We start from the raw sequence: 20,538 nt of genomic DNA, 5'->3' as shown, positions 1-20,538 counted from the left end.
ACATGGTGAAGCCCCAAAATTGCCCTCGCTAGAATCCCGTGTTTCAGACATAAAGAAGTGGATGGCTGCAAACTTTCTACTTTTAAACTCGGACAAAACAGAGATGCTTGTTCTAGGTCCCAAGAAACAAAGAGATCTTCTGTTGAATCTGACAATTAATCTGGATGGTTGTACAGTCGTCTCAAATAAAACTGTGAAGGACCTCGGCGTTACTCTGGACCCTGATCTCTCTTTTGAAGAACATATCAAGACTGTTTCAAAGACAGCTTTTTTCCATCTACGTAACATTGCAAAAATCAGAAACTTTCTGTCCAAAAATGACGCAGAAAAATTTATCCATGCTTTTGTTACTTCTAGGCTGGACTACTGCAATGCTCTACTTTCCGGCTACCCGGATAAAGCACTAAACAAACTTCAGTTAGTGCTAAATACGGCTGCTAGAATCCTGACTAGAACCAAAAAATTTGATCATATTACTCCAGTGCTAGCCTCCCTACACTGGCTTCCTGTTAAGGCAAGGGCTGATTTCAAGGTTTTACTGCTAACCTACAAAGCATTACATGGGCTTGCTCCTACCTATCTTTCCGATTTGGTCCTGCCGTACATACCTACACGTACGCTACGGTCACAAGACGCAGGCCTCCTAATTGTCCCTAGAATTTCTAAGCAAACGGCTGGAGGTAGGGCTTTCTCCTATTGAGCTCCATTTTTATGGAATGGTCTGCCTACCAATGTGAGAGACGCAGACTCAGTCTCAACCTTTAAGTCTTTACTGAAGACTTATCTCTTCAGTAGGTCCTATGATTAAGTATAGTCTGGCCCAGGAGTGTGAAGGTGAACGGAAAGGCTGGAGCAACGAACCGCCCTTGCTGTCTCTGCCTTGCCGGTTCCCCTCTTTCCACTGGGATTCTCTGCCTCTAACCCTTTTACAGGGGCTGAGTCACTGGCTTACTGGTGTTCTTCCATGCCGTCCATGGGAGGGGTGCGTCACTTGAGTGGGTTGAGTCACTGACGTGGTCTTCCTGTCTGGGTTGGCGCCCCCCCTTGGGTTGTGCCATGGCGGAGATCGTTGTGGGCTATACTCGGCCTTGTCTTAGGACGGTAAGTTGGCGGTTGGAGACATCCCTCTAGTGGTGTGGGGGCTGTGCTTTGGCAAAGTGGGTGGGGTTATATCCTGCCTGTTTGGCCCTGTCCGGGGTATCATCGGATGGGGCCACAGTGTCTTCTGATCCCTCCTGTCTCAGCCTCCAGTATTTATGCTGCAGTAGTTTATGTGTCGGGGGCTAGGGTCAGTCTGTTACATCTGGAGTATTTCTCTTGTCTTATCCGGTGTCCTGTGTGAATTTAAATATGCTCTCTCTAATTCTCTCTTTCTCTCTTTCTGTCTTTCTCTCGGAGGACCTGAGCCCTAGGACCATGCCTCAGGACTACCTGGTATGATGACTCCTTGCTGTCCCCAGTCCACCTGGGCGTGCTGCTGCTCCAGTTTCAACTGTTCTGCCTGCGGCTATGGAACCCTGACCTGTTCACCGGACGTGCTTGTTGCACCCTCGACAACTACTATGATTATTATTATTTGACCATGCTGGTCATTTATGAACATTTTAACATCTTGACCATGTTCTGTTATAATATCCACCCTGCACAGCCAGAAGAGGACTGGCCACCCCTCATAGCCTGGTTCCTCTCTAGGTTTCTTCCTAGGTTTTTGGCCTTTCTAGGGAGTTTTTCCTAGGGAGTTTTTCCTAGCCACCGTGCTTCTTTCACATGCATTGCTTGCTGTTTGGGGTTTTAGGCTGGGTTTCTGTACAGCACTTTGAGATATCAGCTGATGTACGAAGGGCTATATAAATAAATTTGATTTGATTTGATTTTCATTTTCATTAACATTGATGAACGATGCTCATTACATATTTCCCACCATGCATACAGCACACCCTGGGGTGATTTCTCTTACAACTCCTGGAAGAGTGTACTCTTAACAGCACCAAAAGGCCTGGACGTGTATGCTGATTCCAAAGGAACTGCAGGCTTCCACAGCCCTCCTCCGGATCTAGCTACATGCTCTACAGGGAACATATTTATGAGTGTGTGCTGTTAGAGAAGCACATTGGGCTGATGGTGGATCCCATCTATTGGAGACAGTTGAATTAAAGACCTCTGTAAGCTGGACTGAAAGTCATGAAGCTCAAGTCCTGTTCTGATTGTTCTGGGCAGAGAGTCTTGGGGTTGAAAAGCCTGTGCTGTGAATTCACAGGACTGAGAGAAAACCCCTGATGAGTGTTGAGCAGGGAAACCTCCATCAATAATACTCACATGCCATCAACAGCTAAATGGACCTGATGCTTACAAGTCAGTTGTTGATTCAAGAATAACATATGTATTACTAAGGATCTATTTTTGAAGGAACGTTTTTGATGTGTTAGTGTATTCAGTGTGACAACATGAGAAAGTAACCATTGTTCAGAAGCATGCCTTGAATCAGACTCTCAGTTCTTGTGCATTTCATTTACAGCGCTTTGAGACACTTTCCCTCTGTGTGTTCTTTGGCTCCTGGAGGCGAGCTCAGATGTCTCTTCCACAACAGAAGAAAGGAATGCTACAGCATCAAAAATACTACAAATCCCAGTATTTCCTGCTGAATGTATTATGCTTCAATGGTTAGCTCGTTTGAGGCTGCATTGCAGGTCCCCTATAATTAACGCTATGGGGGAGGCAGCCAAACCACAGGTTTTTAATAAAGCAAATTGTTGAAATGCAGAGGCAAACAAAAGGCTTGGCCAATACTGTATATTTATAATGAATAGAGTCGACTTTCTCTCTCTACCCAATAAAAACTGCAAGAAGAGAGAATTCCCTCAGGGAAACAAGGAAATTATGAAACTTAAAAGTGTTGACAGTATTACAGTAAGGTCTATAGTCAACAAAGCTTCAGAGCTCCAGACACTGTGTGATGTCTAGTGTAAGGAGTGGAGAAGGCATAATGAATGGAGAGAGATAGTGTAGGGAGTGGAGAAGGCATAATGAATGGAGAGAGATAGTGTAGGGAGTGGAGAAGGCATAAGGAATGGAGAGAGATAGTGTAGGGAGTGGAGAAGGCATAAGGAATGGAGAGAGATAGTGTAGGGAGTGGAGAAGGCATAAGGAATGGAGAGAGATAGTGTAGGGAGTGGAGAAAGGCATAAGGAATGGAGAGAGCTTGTGTAGGGAGTGGAGAAGGCATAAGGAATGGAGAGAGATAGTGTAGGGAGTGGAGAAGGCATAAGGAATGGAGAGAGATTGTGTAGGGAGTGGTGAAAGGCATAAGGAATGGAGAGAGATTGTGTAGGGAGTGGTGAAAGGCATAAGGAATGGAGAAAGATAGTGTCGGGAGTGGTGAAAGGCATAAGGAATGGAGAGAGACAGTGTGAGTGGAAAAAGGCATACTGAATGGAATGAGATAGGAGCCTTTATTAATTTTACAGTACAACTACTGATATAATTAAAAGCTGCTGTGTTTTGGTACTGCGTGTTCCTCATGTTGGTTACACCATGACTGTTACTTAAATGAATGACAAGAATTACATGTAATAATTTATTGAAGTATTTGAAATGGGTGTCTTCTTTTTGAGGGGTATGCTAACCTACATACAACACATACAGAAACAACCGCTCTCCTGTATCTCTCCCTAGCACAAATACAGGAAACCCTCTCTCCTGTATCTCTCCCTAGCACAAATACAGGCAACCCTCTCTCCTGTATCTCTCCCTAGCACAAACACAGGAAACCCTCTCTCCTGTATTTCTCCCTAGCACAAACACAGGAAACCCTCTCTCCTGTATCTCTCCCTAGAACAAACACAGGCAACCCTCTCTCCTGTATCTCTCCCTAGCACAAACACAGGAAACCCTCTCTCCTGTATCTCTCCCTAGAACAAACACAGGCAACCCTCTCTCCTGTATCTCTCCCTAGCACAAACACAGGCAAACCTTTCTCCTGTATCTCTCCCTAGAACAAACACAGGCAAACCTTTCTCCTGTATCTCTCCCTAGCACAAACACAGGCAACCCTCTCTCCTGTATCTCTCCCTAGAACAAACACAGGCAAACCTTTCTCCTGTATCTCTCCCTAGCACAAACACAGGCAACCCTCTCTCCTGTATCTCTCCCTAGCACAAACACAGGCAAACCTTTCTCCTGTATCTCTCCCTAGCACAAACACAGGAAACCCTCTCTCCTGTATCTCTCCCTAGCACAAACACAGGCAAGCCTTTCTCCTGTATCTCTCCCTAGCACAAACACAGGCACCCCTCTCTCCCTCTGTTTCCTTTCCTCTCCCTCCCTCTCATGCACACACACACACACACGCACGCAGACACACACACACACAATCTTCATGTAGTATACATTTACACACATATAACGTAAGCTCATAAATCTGCCACAGCAAATCATAAATAGTAATGTGAAGCCTAACCAGATTACTTTGTTTTTCCAATCTTCAAGGATAAATTAGACTATTAATATGGCAGAGGGGTGATGAAAAATGCATTTCATGCCAGCCGGCATAATTTGGTTTATGATCCCATTGGGTGAAGAGAATGGCACTTATTCTGTAAAAAAATACAACTCCATGGGTATCGAGGGCTGGCTTTTCCCATCTCACATTCTTGTTTTTATAGTACAGTTAAACCCAAATCAATATGGCCCTACTACAGATATGTATCATTGGGACATTTCAGCAAAGCAGGCTTTTCCCCTCCGTCTCCAGTGACTGTCATCCCTTTTTAAAGCCAAGTGGGTTTCACACTGGCAAAACCATGAGGATATTTATCTACATGGCAGGAAGCAGGGAAACCCTGCATTAATGGCAATTTAGAGAGCAGTACAAGTTATATTGATATTTTCTGAAAAACAGTTTGTGGAAACAGACTGGGTAGATACGGATGGATACAGTACAAACAGGAATAGGAACTAATTATCACGTATACCTCCCTAACATAAAGCATTCCCATGGTTCCTGCATTACTAATGCTCTAACTTATTTAAATACTGACAAACTTACTTTATATTTGTGTCAATATTGAGATGTTGAAGTTCCATACTGCACAAGGGACCAGGAGCTTGGCTTAAATAGAGTTCATTTAACGTATCATCTTTGAACTACTGACACCATGAAGGACTGGACATAAATTATTAGATGAGAAAATGTAAATGGTGAGCCACCCACTGTGCAGTTCTGGTGCTCTTTGATAGCTTGTTCTGTACAGCTTTGGGCCTCTACATTCTTCTGTCTCAACTCTCTCACTCCCCATGATGTGTGTGACATTTACAAAGGCCTAAAAGTCACTGCACACACTCACACTACAAATCTCCCCTACAAAGGTGAGTAAAAGAGCCCCTCATGGCCAAAGCCATCATATCAGGTTTGTTATAATATCAGTATAATATGTGATATAAAAAATTAGCAATTAGATTGTATGTATGTTTAGTGCAATTCATCAGTGAAATCGAACATGCTTTTCAATTAGTAATCTTACTGCCGATGGGTTGCAGTCAGCAACTAAAAGACTGTGGTTGGAAGTATGAGAAATGCTTTACCTCTGCAATGGCTGTTTTTTTTAATCAGGTGCGGTTAAGAAATAACCTTTTCACCTCAAAAAGCCCTTTCAGAGCAAACCAACAGAACATTGGCTGGAGAACTGGAATTAAAAGGGCAAGCAAACAGAAAGAAATCAATGATGTTGTTTAGCAGTGCAGTCTGAGGTGCTCAGGGCAGAGCTCGTTAGGTGAAAAGGGCGACCCCAGCCCAGATAGCTCTGTTTCCCATTTCAAACAGCAGTGGAGCAGCTCAGCTCTGTAATGGAAACAGCTAGCATGTTGGCCAGGTTTGTTTCTCATGTTGAGTTGGGAAATGATGAGAAACTGAAGCATTGGAGCTACCCCTGCCATATTTGTCACAACAAACCCATCTTATAGGAGAGAGAGCTCATTTACAGTGGTTCTTCCTTTAAAAGTTGCAGCGTACTGCAGCATAGCTTGCATGGTGCCGCAGAATTCAATGGCACATTATTTAAGTGTCAGCCATTGTAACCATTAAAGCTAGTTAGTGCTACTTTGACCACCAGAGGGCATCTTTGAGAAGCATTTTTGAAAGAACATAGTCTATGGGACTAATTTTAAGACATTTTGCATAATTAATTTGATTAATATTATGGTGTTTCTATTCTAAGAAAAACAAAAAAATCCTCAGGGTTTCCGTTAGGATGGAACGGAAAATATGGCGCTGTACAACGTGACGATCGGGATTAGGCTACAGTACTAAGAGCTTAACATTTCCAAACCCTAATTGTATAATTGTAGTCTAACCAATACCCAAATGGAGATTCAGTGAAAATAAAAATCTCATTGATTTATCAAGACCAGTCCCCATGCTTGTCTCAGAGCAGCGCGAAACTTTGCTAAAATAGTGACCACAGCCGGTAGGCTATTGCTTCAAATCCTATTGCTTTTATTTTTTTTATGAAGTGACCGACAATAATTACATATGGGTCTCCCGGTGGCAGCCGGCACAGTTATTGAACCTACATCTGTAGCAACGCATTTTGCACTGCGATGCAGTGTCTTAGACTGCTGCGCCAATCAGGAGGGCTATTATAATACTGAGATGTGTGCAAACCTGGTGGCCAACTACAAGAAACGTCTGACCTCTGTGATTGCCAACAAGGGTTTTGCCACCAAGTACTAAGTCATGTTTTGCAGAGGGGTCAAATACTTATTTCCCTCATTAAAATGCAAATAAATGTATAACATTTTTGACATGCGTTTTTCAGGATTTTTTTGTTGTTATTCTGTCTCTCACTGTTCAAATAAACCTACCATTAAAATTATAGACTGATAATTTCTTTGTCAGTGGGCAAACGTACAAAATCAGCAGGGGATCAAATACTTTTTTCCCTCACTGTACATGTAGGTAAGGTTAAAGTGACTATGCATATATGATAAACAGAGAGTAGCAGCAGCATAAAAGAGGGGTTGGGGGTTGACGCAAATAGTCCAGGTAGCCATTTGATTACCTGTTCAGTCTTATGGCCAGGGGGTAAAAGCTGTTGAGAAGCCTTTTGGTCTTAGACTTGGCGCTCCAGTACCGATTGCCATGCAGTAGTAGAGAGAACAGTCTATGACTGGGGTGGCTGCGGTCTTTGACAATTTTTAGGGCCTTCCTCTGACACCGCCTGGTGTAGAGGTCCTGGATGGCAGGCAGCTTAGCCCCAGTGATGTACTGGGCCGTACGTACTAACCTCTGTAGTGCCTTGCAGTCGGAGGCCAAACAGTTGCCGTACCAGGCAGTGATGCAACCAGTCAGGATGCTCTCAATGTTGCAGCTGTAGAACCTTTTGAGAATCTGAGGACCCATGCCAAATCCTTTTAGTTTTCTGAGGGGGAATAAGCTTTGTCGTGCCCTCTTCACAACTGTCTTGGTGTGTTTGGACCATTCTAGTTTGTTGGTGATGTGGACACCAAGGAACTTGAAGCTCTCAACCTGCTCCACTACAGCCCCATTGATGAGAATGGGGGCGTGCTCGGTCCTCCTTTTCCTGTAGTCCACAATCATCTCCTTAGTCTTGGTTAAATTGAGGGATAGGTTGTTATTCTGGCACCACCCGGCCAGGTCTCTGACCTCCTCCCTATAAGCTGTCTCATCATTGTCGGTAATCAGGCCTACCATTGTTGTGTCATCTGCAAACTTAATGATGGTGTTGGAGTCGTGCCTAGCCACGCAGTCGTGGGTGAACAGGGAGTACAGGAAGGGACTGAGCACGGACCCCTGAGGGGCTCCAGTGTTGAGGATCAGTGTGACAGATGTGTTACCTACCCTTACCACCTGGGGGCGGCCCGTCCGGAAGTCCAGGATCCAGTTGCAGAGGGAGGTGTTTAGTCCCAGGATTCTTAGCTTAGTGATGAGCTTTGAGTGTACTATGGTGTTGAACGCTGAGCTGTAGTCAATTAATAGCATTCTCACGTAGGTGTTCCTTTTGTCCAGGTGGGAAAGGGCAGTGTGGAGTGCAATAGAGATTGCATGATCTGTGGATCTGTTTGGGTGGTATGCAAATTGGAGTGGGTCTAGGATTACTGGGATAATGGTGTTGATGTGAGCAATCACGGTTGGATGTGATACATAATAATAATAATAACAATACTACGTTTTGTTGTAGAATTTGTTTTGTCTTTTCTGGTGGATTAAACTGAAATTGCAACCAATCACGGTCGGTTGTGATACAGTCAACCCAACTAAGAAATACATTTGACGATAGAATTCTCCCCCTACCCTCCTTCTAGGCAAGTCTACCTGCTAATAGCCATAATGGCGCTATACAACGTGACCGTGTGTGTTTGAAAGAGTATTTTCCAGTAAGCAACAATTTGTTTACCTTCATTATACAACTTTGTTCCAATATTTCTTTAATTTAGTGATATTTATTCCCATAGTAATTCATTATGGATCCATAACTAAATAACCATCTGTATTTTGAAAGACTATTGTTATCATTATTTTATTATTGAAAGCATAAAGATGCTGATGAAGAAATACAGTACTGTACAGAATATGCTTTATGCGACATTTTGCGGTTGCATGAGGTCGCCCACATGCAGCTTTATGTAGGTGCTGAGGCTATATGACTGTGCCATCAACTTGATTATTTAGCAGACATCACTTGCTTATATTCAGTCAATGCTTATATTCATACAATGCCGTTCAAAGGTTTTGGGTCACTTAGAAATGTCCTTGTTTTTGAAAGAAAAGCATATTTTTTGTCCATTAAAATAACATCAAATTGATCAGAAAAACAGTGCAAAGATTGTCAATGTTGTAAATTACTATTGTAGCTGGAAACGGCAGATTTTTTATGGAATATCTACATAGGCGTACAGAGGCCCATTGTCAGCAACCATCACTCCTGTGTTCCAATGGCACGTTGTGTTAGCTAATCCAAGTTTATCATTTTAAAAGGCTAATTGAAAACCCTTTTGCAATTATGTCAGCACAGCTGAAAACTATTGTACTGATTAAAGAAGCAATAAAACTGGCCTTCTTTAGACTAGTTGAGAATCTGGAGCATCAGCATTTGTGGGTTCGATTATAGGCTCAAAATGGCTAGAAACAAAGATCTTTCTTCAGAAACTCGCCAGTCTATTCTTGTTCTGAAAAATGAAGGCTATTCCATGTGAGAAATTGCCAAGAAACTGAAGATCTCGTACAACTCCCTTCACAGAACAACTCAAACTGGCTCTAACCAGAATAGAAAGAGGAATGGGAGGCCCGGTGCACAACTGAGCAAGAGGACAAGTACATTAGAGTGTCTAGTTTGAGAAACAGACGCCTCACAAGTCCTCAACTGGCAGCTTCATTAAATAGTACCCACAAAACACCAGTCTCAATGTCAACGGTGAAGAGGCGACTCCGGGATGTTCCTCTGTCCAGCAGAGTCTGTGTTCTTTTGCCATTCTTAATTTTTATTGGCCAGTCTGAGATATGGCTTTTTCTTTGCAACTCTGCCTAGAAGGCCAGCATCCCGGAGTCGCCTCCTCTCGGTTGACGTTGAGACTGGTGTTTTGTGGGTACTATTTAATGAAGCTGCCAGTTGAGGACTTGTGAGGCTCCATTATTAGTGGAATGCCCCTTAAAGTGTTGCTCTGTGCTACCCAGTGGGGCAAGGTGGGGGTCCACCCCCCTTCTTCCTTCCTCCTCCTCCCTTCCCCATGGGCTAGGTTTGTCTTCTCTACGGCCCATCCCGTGCCCCTTGCCCTTGTGCCTTGAACCTCGCGCGCCCACTATTTCAGTGGATACTGCTGGATATCTGCAAGGAAATCCCATTGTGCGCCACTCGGGAGCCATGACCAATATGACCAATATATATTGTCCTGCTAATAACAGGGTTAATAATATATCTGTGAGAATATCCAAGGGGCTTTTAAATAATTCTAAATGAATAATAATAATAATCGCTTTGTTTAAAAATATATATATTTTTCGAGATTATTTCGTTTTCAAATAATGTACAATTAGCGAGAAAAAGGCCATTCTTGAACATGGGGTGAAACATTAATTTGTAAATAAAGTCAGTTTGTTATTTAGAATTATTTGTTAATGTTTTTAGAGGGAGAGAAACCAAAACCCTACAGTCAACTCATGTGTTTCCCAGTTGAGGCCGGCACGGGTATTAGAGTGTCTGCCTAGAAGGATTTGTAGCAACACAGCTTCCACAGCGATGCAGTGTCTTAAACCGCTGCGCCACTCAAGCTCTGTACAACATGACTGGTTGGGAGTAGGCTAGACTACTAAAGTAAGAGCAAAATAATCTTAACATTTCCACACCCTAATTGTGGTCTAAGTTTCTCTTAGAATAAAAACCTTAGTGTAACAACAGTTTTAGTAAGTAATACTGAAGTCGTGCACAATTAGCAGTTTCTATTTAGGTTTATGTCCCCCATTCACTGTCAGTTTAGAGACACAGTAGCGCCTTGGGAACCAAAAGAATAATCAGTGCTCTAACTCCCCCTTGTGCTGGTCTGGAGCAATGAAGTAGTGACGCAGGGTACCGTACTAAACCACAAATTACCTCTAAGTCCCACAGTATAATTGCAAAACTTTTAGTGAAGCAACCACTGTAAATAGACAGAGCTGGTTATACTTCATCCCACCATATACCTCCATTTCCTGTCATTTTGAAAGCATTAGACAGATGGAGATTCTAGGGTGTATGGGTCAATCAGACTACTATGCCATCAAGATCTTAATGTCGAGATGTCCTAACCACACGCTAGTGGGCCTACGGCAAATAAGAGTAGAGCAAAGAGAGTAGAGCAGGGAAGTGGGGCAGACCAGGAGTGGCTAAGACTGTCTTAATTAGCAGGCAGCAAACAAAGCATGGCCATATCCCCCCAGCTTCTCCAGCCCCCCTCAGCCATCCACCCAGAACCACAGGGTCAGCCATCTGGGCCAACCATGACAGGACCAATACACACTGCCTCTCCGGCATATTCACCCATATCCACACAGTCAGGCACACTCTCACTTACTATATACCCTCAAACATCCAGACACTAATGGTTTCTTCAGGTGATGATGATTCTAACGGAGGAAATACAAAGTAAGAAATCTACAATATAGAGTATAACTTAAGAGCTTATCATCAAACCCAAATGAAATCCAACTACTCTCTGAGGGAGGACAGTGTAACCTAGCAGAGATCTTAGATGATACTTGCAGGGTTGTCTACTACACTGCTCCTGCAAGCACCAATCAATAATTTGCTATAATCTATGACTGTGTGAGAGAGTGTCTTTGCATAGGCAGACATGTACACTCATCTCAGACATGGGTTGTTATTCCATTCACAATGCCAATGTCTAATGTTCCACATTGTGTGATAATACTGTCCATTTTGCTAACGGGTAAGAAAAAAATGTAGTTTCCTTTCAAAATGTTGATGTTCTGATTAGAGCTGTTGTGGAGGCTGCCCTATGGGAAACTCATTATAAAGTTATGCCTCCTGCACACAGCCAAACAGACACACAGAATTGTGGAAAAGTTTTTTTCTATTGAATTTCAGTTTTAACCAAAGAATTGTGAGAAGAGTCAGAACTCATCAAGATTGCAATTCATCAACGTGTGCATTTTGCTGCAGTAGTGCAATACAGTATACTGTATTTGTAGCAAGTTATACTCATACACACTGTAGACTTTGTTATAAGATATGTTTCTGGTGAAAGACGAGTGACAATTGACATAGTATAATCCTTATTCACCACAGACACAAGTAAATAACCATGGTCAACTATTGAATCACCCAACTCTCTCGACAGACAGGGTACTCACCAGGGAGCTAGTATAGGTGGGGTCTGATGTGTCATCCTGCAGGTAACGGGACAGGCCGAAGTCGGACACCTTGCAGACCAGGTTGCTGTTGACCAGGATGTTGCGGGCGGCCAGGTCTCTGTGGACGTAGTTCATCTCTGCCAGGTACTTCATGCCTGCGGCGATGCCACGCATCATCCCCACTAGCTGGATCACTGTGAACTGCCCGTCGTTTTGCTGCAGTGCAGGGGCCAGGGGGCATAGAGGAAATTATGTCACTTTAGAGGTAATAACATAGTAAAGATTCTTGGGAAAATAATACTCAAACTATGTATCTAGAATGTCCTTGTGTTGGAGATGCAAAGGTAAAGTTTCAAAAATTGGTGGAGCAGTTTCTTTGTACTAATAAAGCTTATTAGGTACACCACCCCGTTCACGAAAATGGTTCGCTCCTACAGACAGTGAGCCACGTGGCCTGCTATATAAAGCAGGCAGACAGGTATCGAGGCATTCAGTTACTGTTCGATTGAACGTTAGAATGGGCAAATAGAGTGATCTAAGCAACTTTGAACGTGGTATGGGCATTTCACGTACGACAGTGGGCTTTTCAAGCACGACAGTATCTAAAGTTTATTTTTACTATTTTCTACATTGTAGAATAATAGTGAATAAATCAAAACTATGAAATAACACATATGGAATTATGTAGTAACCAAAGAAGTGCTAAACAAATCAAAATATATTTTATATTTGAGATTCTTCAATGTAGCCACCCTTTGCCTTGATGACAGTTTTGCACATTCTTGGCATTCTCTCAACCAGCTTCATGAGGTAGTCATTTGGAATACAGGTGTGCCTTGTTAAAAGTTAATTTGTGGAATATCTTTCCTTTTTAATGTGTTTGATCCAATCAGTTGTATTGTGACAGGGTAGAGTTGGTATACAGAAGATAGCCCTATTTGGTAAGACCAAGTCCATATTATGGCAAGAACAGCTCAAATAAGCAAAGAGAAATGACAGTCCATCATTACTTTAAGACATGAAGGTCAGTCAGTACGGAAAATTTCAAGAACTTTCAATGGTTCTTCAAGTGCAGTCGCAAAAACCAACAAGCTCTGTGATGAAACTGTCTCTCATGAGGACTGCCACAGAAAGGAAGACCCAGAGTTACCTCTGCTGCAGAGGATACGTTCATTAGCGTTAACTGTATGTTAGAAATTGCAGCCCATTAAATGCTTCACAGAGTTCAACATCAACTGTTCAGAGAAGACTGCGTGAATCAGGCCTTCATGGTCGAATTGCTGCAAAGAAACCACAACTAAAGGACAACATTAAGAAGAAGAGACTTGCTTGGGCTTAGAAACAAGAACAATGGACATTAGACCGGTGGAATTCGGTCCTGCCACAGGGGTCACTAGAGCGCGATGGGACAAGGACATCCCTGCCGGCCAAACCCTCACAACGCTGGGCCAATTGTGCGCCGCCCCATGGGTTTCCCAGTCGCGACAGAGCCTGGACTTGAACCAGAATCTCCAGTGGCACAGGTAGCAACTGCGATGCAGTGCCTTAGACAACTGCACAGCTCAGGTGGTGATTTCATAGTTTTGATGCCATCACTAATATTCTACAAAGTACAAAATAGAAAAAATAAAAAAATAATAAATGAAAAAAACTTTTTTTTTAATGAGTAGGTATGTCCAAACTTTTGACTGGTACTGTATATACATACATACACACACACATATACACACATACTGCTCAAAAAAATTAAGGAAACACTAAAATAACACATCCTAGATCTGAATGAATGAAATAATCTTATTAAATACGTTTTTCTTTACATAGTTGAATGTGCTGTCAACAAAATCACACAAAAATAATCAATGGAAATCCAATTTATCAACCCATGGAGGTCTGGATTTGGAGTCACACTCAAAATTAAAGTGGAAAACCACACTACAGACTGATCCAACTTTGATGTAATGTCCTTAAAACAAGTCAAAATGAGGCTCAGTAGTGTGTGTAGCCTCCACGTGGCTATATGAACTCCCTACAACGCCTGGGCATGCTCCTGATGAGGTGGCGGATGGTCTCCTGAGGGATCTCCTCCCAGACCTGGACTAAAGCATCCACCAACTCCTGGACAGTCTGTGGTGCAACGTGGCATTGGTGGATGGAGCGAGACATGATGTCCCAGATGTGCTCAATTGGATTCAGGTCTGGGGAACGGGCGGGCCAGTCCATAGCATCAATGCCTTCCTCTTGCAGGAACTGCTGACACACTCCAGCCACATGAGGTCTAGCATTGTCTTGCATTAGGAGGAACCCAGGGCCAACCACACCAGCATATGGTCTCACAAGGGGTCTGAGGGTCTCATCTCGGTACCTAACGGCAGTCAGGCTACCTCTGGCGAGCACATGGAGAGCTGTGCGGCCCCCAAAGAAATGCCACCCCACACCATGACTGACCCACCGCCAAACCGGTCATGCTGGAGGATGTTGCAGGCAGCAGAACGTTCTCCACGGCGTCTCCAGACTCTGTCACGTCTGTCACGTGCTCAGTGTGAACCTGCTTTCATCTGTGAAGAGCACAGGGCGCCAGTGGCGAATTTGCCAATCTTGATGTTCTCTGGCAAATGCCAAACGTCCTGCACGGTGTTGGGCTGTAAGCACAACCCCCACCTGTGGACGTCGGGCCCTCATACCACCCTCATGGAGTCTGTTTCTGACCGTTTGAGCAGACACATGCACATTTGTGGCCTGCTGAAGGTTATTTTGCAGGGCTCTGGCAGTGCTCCTCCTGCTCCTCCTTGCACAAAGGCGGAGGTAGCGGTCCTGCTGCTGGGTTGTTGCCCTCCTACGGCCTCCTCCACGTCTCCTGATGTACTGGCCTGTCTCCTGGTAGCGCCTCCATGCTCTGGACACTACGCTGACAGACACAGCAAACCTTCTTGCCACAGCTCGCATTGATGTGCCATCCTGGATGAGCTGCACTACCTGAGCCACTTGTGTGGGTTGTAGACTCCGTCTCATGCTACCACTAGAGTGAAAGCACCGCCAGCATTCAAAAGTGACCAAAACCTCAGCCAGGAAGCATAGGAACTGAGAAGTGGTCTGTGGTCCCCACCTGCAGAACCATTCCTTTATTGGGGGTGTCTTGCTAATTGCCTATAATTTCCACCTGTGTTCTATTCCATTTGCACAACAGCATGTGAAATTTATTGTCAATCAGTGTTGCTTCCTAAGTGGACAGTTTGATTTCACAGAAGTGTGATTGACTTGGAGTTACATTGTGTTGTTTAAGTGTTCCCTTTATTTTTTGGAGCAGTGTATATATACATATACAGTGGCTTGCGAAAGTATTCACCCCCTTGTTGCCTTACAACCTGGAATTAAAATGGATTTTGGGGGGGGTTGTATCATTTGATTTACCCAACATGTCTACCACTTTGAAGATGCACAATATTTTTGGAGGTGAAACAAACAAGAAATAAGACAAGAAAATTGAAAACTTTAGCGTGCATAACTATTCACCTCCCCAAAGTCAATACTTTGTAGAGCCACCTTTCACAGCAATTACAGCTGCAAGTCTCTTGGGGTATGTCTCTATAAGCTTGGCACATCTAGCCACTGGGCTTTGACTAGGCCTTAAACCACTCAAGTGTTGCTTAAGCAGTATGCTTAGGGTCATTGTCCTGCTGGAAGGTGAACCTCCGTCCCAGTCTCAAATCTCTTGAAGACAAGCAGGTTTCCCTCAAGAATTTCCCTATATTTAGTGGCATCAATCATTCCTCTTCCGTAAAGCCCAACTCTGTGGAGTGTACAGCTTAAAGTGGTCCTATGGACAGATACTGCAATCTCCACTGTTGAGCTTTGCAGCTCCTTACATTTACGTCATTTAGCAGACACTCTTATCCAGAGCGACTTACAGTAGTGCATGCATACATTTCATAATTTTTTTTTCATACTGGTCCCCCGTGGGAATCAAACCCACAACCCCGGCATTGTAAACACCATGCTCTACCAACTGACCCACACGGGACCTTCAGGGTTATCTCTTTGTTGCCTCGCTGATTAATGCCCTCCTTGCCTGGTCTGTGAGTTTTGGTGGGCGGCCCTCTCTTGGCAGGTTTGTTGTGGTGCCATATTCTTTCCATTTTTGAATAATGGATTTAATGGTGCTCATTGGGATGTTCAAAGTTTCGGATATTTTTTTATAACCCAACCCTGATCTGTACTTCTCCACAACTTTGTCCCTGACCTGTTTGGAGAGCTCTTTGGTCTTCATGGTGCCACTTGCTTGGTGGTGCCCCTTGCTTAGTGGTGTTGCAGACTCTGGGGCCTTTCAGAACAGGTGTATGTCTAATGAGATCATGTGACAGATCATGTGACACTTAAATAAAGTCTACCTGTGTGCAAAGTAATTATGTGACTTCTGAAGGTAATTGGTTGCACCAGATCTTATTTAGGGGCTTCTTATCAAAGGGGGTGAATACATATGCACGCACCACTTTTCCGTTTTATATTTAACAAGTTCTGTTTTTCATTTCACCTCAACAATTTGGACTATTTTGTGTATGTCCATTACATGAAAAATAAAAATAAAAATAAAATTAAATGACAGGTTGTAATGCAACAAAATAGGAAAAATGCCAAGGGGGTGAATACTTTTGCAAGGCACTGTATACACACACACACACACACACACACACACACACACACACACACACACACACACACACACACACACACACACACACACACACACACACACACACACACACACACACACACACACACACACACACACACACACAGAGTTGAAGTCGGAAGGTTACAGACACCTTAGCCAAATATATTTAAACTCAGTTTTTCACAATTCCTGACATTTAATCCTAGTAAAAATTCCCTGTATTCAGTCAGTTAGGATCAGCCCTATATTTAAGAATGTGAAATTATTTATTTCAGCTTTTATTCCTTTCGTCACATGCCCAGTGGGTCAGAAGTTTACATACACTCAATTAGTATTTGGTAGCATTGCTTTTAAATTGTTTAACTTTGGTCAAACGTTTCGGGTAGCCTTCCACAAGCTTCCCACAATAAGTTGGGTGAATTTTAGCCCATTCCTCCTGACAGAGCTGGTGTAACTGAGTCAAGTTGGTAGGCCTCCTTGCTCGCATACACTTTTTCAGTTCTGCCCACAAATTTTCTATAGGATTGAGGTCAGGGCTTTGTGATGGCCACTCCAATACCTTGATGTTGTTGTCCTTAAGCCATTTTGCCACAACTTTGGAAGTATGCTTGGGGTCATTGTCCATTTGGAAGACCCATTTGCGACCAAGCTTTAAATTCTTGACTGATGTCTTGAGATGTTGCTTCAATATATCTACATAATTTTCCTGCCTCATAATGCCAACTATTTTGTGAAGTGCACCAGTCCCTCCTGCAGCAAAGCACCCCCACAACATGACGCTGCCTCCCCCGGGCTTCACGGTTGGGATGGTGTTCTTCGGCTTCCAAGCCTTCCCCTTTTTCTCCAAACATGACGATGGTCATTATGGCTAAACAGTTCTATTTTTGTTTCATCAGACCAGAGGACATTTCTCCAAAAAGTACGATCTTTGTCCCCATCTGCAGTTGCAAACCGTAGTCTGGCTTTTTTATGGCAGTTTTGGAGCACTGGCTTCTTCCTTGCTCATCGGCCTTTCAGGTTATGTCAATATAGGACTCATTTTACTGTGGATATAGATACTTTTGTACCGGTTTCCTCCAGCATCTTCACAAGGTCCTTTGCGGCTGTTCTGGGATTGATTTGATCTTTTCGCACCAAAGTAAGTTAATCTCTAGGACACAGAACGCGTCTCCTTCCTGAGCAGTATGACAGCTGCGTGGTCCCATGGTGTTTATACTTGCGTACTATTGTTTGTACAGATGAACGTGGTACCTTCGGGCGCTTGGAAATTGCTCCCAAGGATGAACCAGACTTGTGGTCTGCCATTTTCTTTCTGAAGTCTTGCCTGATTTCTTTTGATTTTCACATGTCAAGCAAAGAGGCACTGAGTTTGAAAGTCGGCCTTGAAATACATCCACAGGTACACCTCCAATTGACTCAAATGATGTCAATTAGCCTAGCAGAAGGGTCTAAAGCCTTGACATCATTTTCTGGAATTTTCCAAGCTGTTTAAAGGCACAGTCAACTTAACGTAAGTAAACATCTGACACATAGGAATTGTGATACAGTGAATTATAAGTGAAATAATCTGTCTGAAAACAATTGTTGGAAAAATTACTTGTGTCATGCACGAAGTAGATGTCCTAACCGACTTTCCAAAACTATAGTTTGGTAACAAGAATTTGTGGAGTAGTTGAAAAACAAGTTTTAATGACTCCAACCTAAGTGTATGTAAACTTCCGACTGCAACTGTATATATACATATACAGTTGAAGTCGGACGTTTTTTTTATGTAAAAAAAAAATAGATAAATAATATTCAGGTGTTCAATCAATTTTATTTGTGGAGTGCCTTTGTTACAACTATGCAACAGAAAATATGTTTTGGAATGTGGTAATAAAAAAATTACACCAAGCATCAATATGCACGGTCAGCAAGACGTGTGGTCAAATGATGAATAATTATAAGTGCCAAGTGTGCCTCATATGACAACAGTAAAAAATAGTAAATTATTGTCAGCTCGTGCTTACAAGGTGTGCATCTTAATGCAATGGCATCAGTTAGAGCATGTCCATGTCACACAAGCAACAAAAGCATTGCTGATGTATTTTTTTGCTTGAGATGTTGGGTCCTCTCTCTCAGTGGTGACATTTTGTGCTGATAATCATCCTGTAGCATTGTAACCAGTATGTTCTATCCAAAAGGTGCCATCCCTTCCTCTCTCCTGTCTCACCATTTCATTTGGTGGTGGCATGGGCACCTGCTCAGTGCGCACCATTCTGGCTTTTTTTGTGCTTTGCCCTAGGAGGTGTAGTTTCTGGCTGAAGCTCAGAATCAGAAGAATAATCATCAGAGATGTCATAATTCATTTCTTCCCCACTATCTGAGAAGTTTTCGTTCAGATTTTGTAGCAACGCTGACGCAGAATGTGCATCCATTTGTCTTGGTCTTCTTGCCATTGTAAATTACGCACGCACTCCAAGTAGGCCAGAGTAGACTGATAAGACTGCTTGGATTCCATGGACTGATATATTTAATAAAATATTTAACAAGGCAAGGCAGTTAAGAACAAATACTTATTTACAATGATATACTACTGGGGAACAGTGGGTTAACTGCCTTGTTCAGGGACAGATTCTTACCTTGTCAGCAATTCAATCCAGCAACCATTCGGTTACTGGCCCATCGCTCTAACCACTAGGCTACCTGCCGCTCTAAGTATATAGGGTACATACCATTTAGAGATTATAATTAGATAAATACAGTAGAATGGCCCACCTTGTTCTTCATTCACAATTGGTGATTACATAATACTGTATTTCACCTGTTGTTAGACGTGTGAAATTAGTTTAGATTCAGTTTCGAGGCAATTATTGGAGTGCTTATCAATTGGGCACGGCACCTTAGGGGTGATTATCAACTGGGCACAGTACCAGGAGAAGGCGGGGATCAGGCCCTACAGTCGGGAGGAGGGACAACCACAGAAAACAATAAAAAAAATTACATATCTCCAGTTCTGTTTGTGATATTAAGATTCTAACAATGACCGTATGTTATATAAACTTATGACTTTAAACATTGCAGAGTAATAAAATGTAATTCATGAGCAGTCCAAATGACTGCTTTAGCGGTTCTAGTGTTACTGTGGCATGAGCACAACCAGTCATGATGTTTTCATCTGATTGACAAACAAATCACTTCAAAAAGTAGGTTACCTTCGCACATTCATCCAAAATACTTCCAGCATCCAAACAGTGGCTGAAAATATCTTCCCGGAGAAAGCAAAGCAAAACAGCACACCTGTCTTACTATATGTAGCCAATGTATCTGATGCGGTCTGGCCAAAAAGAGTATGACATACCATATTATTTTTGGCCAGACAGCATCAGATACATGGGCTATACATACTGTGACAGAGGGGCGCTGTTTAGCTAGTGCAAATGCTTTATCTGAGATTGATGCGTCTTTCTGTCGGCACTTGTCTCGGGCAAATAAATTATAAATATTAAAATATTTTATTTGCACGGGCAAGAACTATGGTAGGGCGGACCAGGCCCCCTAAGGCCAGCCCATAATACCGGCCAGGCGTAAAACTATTGCTGTCCCTGTAAAACTACATATTCCACTGCACCTATCCGGTGTATGTGACAATAAATAAAACATGTATGTTAAGCCCCAGTGGCTCCATGTCTTTAATCTTTCTCACTCTGCCTCCTTATCCCCAGCTTGGCTGTTTATTAGTGGCCCCTACCAAGGTGGATAACCCCCTCCCATGAGTCACGGCAGGTCTGACCCTCCGGTGTGGCCTCAGTGGGCACCTCCAACACTCAGAGCGGGCTGCTCATTCAACTGTGGCTCCCTGTGCCAGCAACATGGGCATGCCAGAAGAAAAACAACCCAGAAATCGATGGCTGCGGGAGTCAAGTGCGGTGGCTCGGAAGAGAGGCCTGGTGAGGGAGCGGACATCAAAGGGGTGTTCAAAGCCCCGCTTCAAACAAGCCCAGGATCAAAGAGAGGAGGAAACAGG

The 20,538-nt window shown here is 43.2% G+C and overlaps 1 protein-coding gene across 1 annotated transcript in view; it reads right to left on the bottom strand.

The window, feature by feature from the left end:
* LOC106613872 (ephrin type-B receptor 1) overlaps nucleotides 1-20,538 on the bottom strand; it is a 215,853-nt gene that overhangs the window by 10,665 nt on the left and 184,650 nt on the right. The window contains exon 12 of the mRNA XM_014216576.2: nucleotides 11,861-12,076. Within this exon, the coding sequence (XP_014072051.1) occupies nucleotides 11,861-12,076 (216 nt within the window). The remainder of the gene's footprint in view (nucleotides 1-11,860; nucleotides 12,077-20,538) is intronic.

The sequence above is a fragment of the Salmo salar genome, chromosome ssa10 (genome assembly GCF_905237065.1).
Source record: "Salmo salar chromosome ssa10, Ssal_v3.1, whole genome shotgun sequence".
Taxonomy (NCBI): Eukaryota; Metazoa; Chordata; class Actinopteri; order Salmoniformes; family Salmonidae; genus Salmo; species Salmo salar.
Note: the sequence above shows the minus strand (reverse complement) of the source record. Positions and strands in the feature narration are given on the sequence as shown.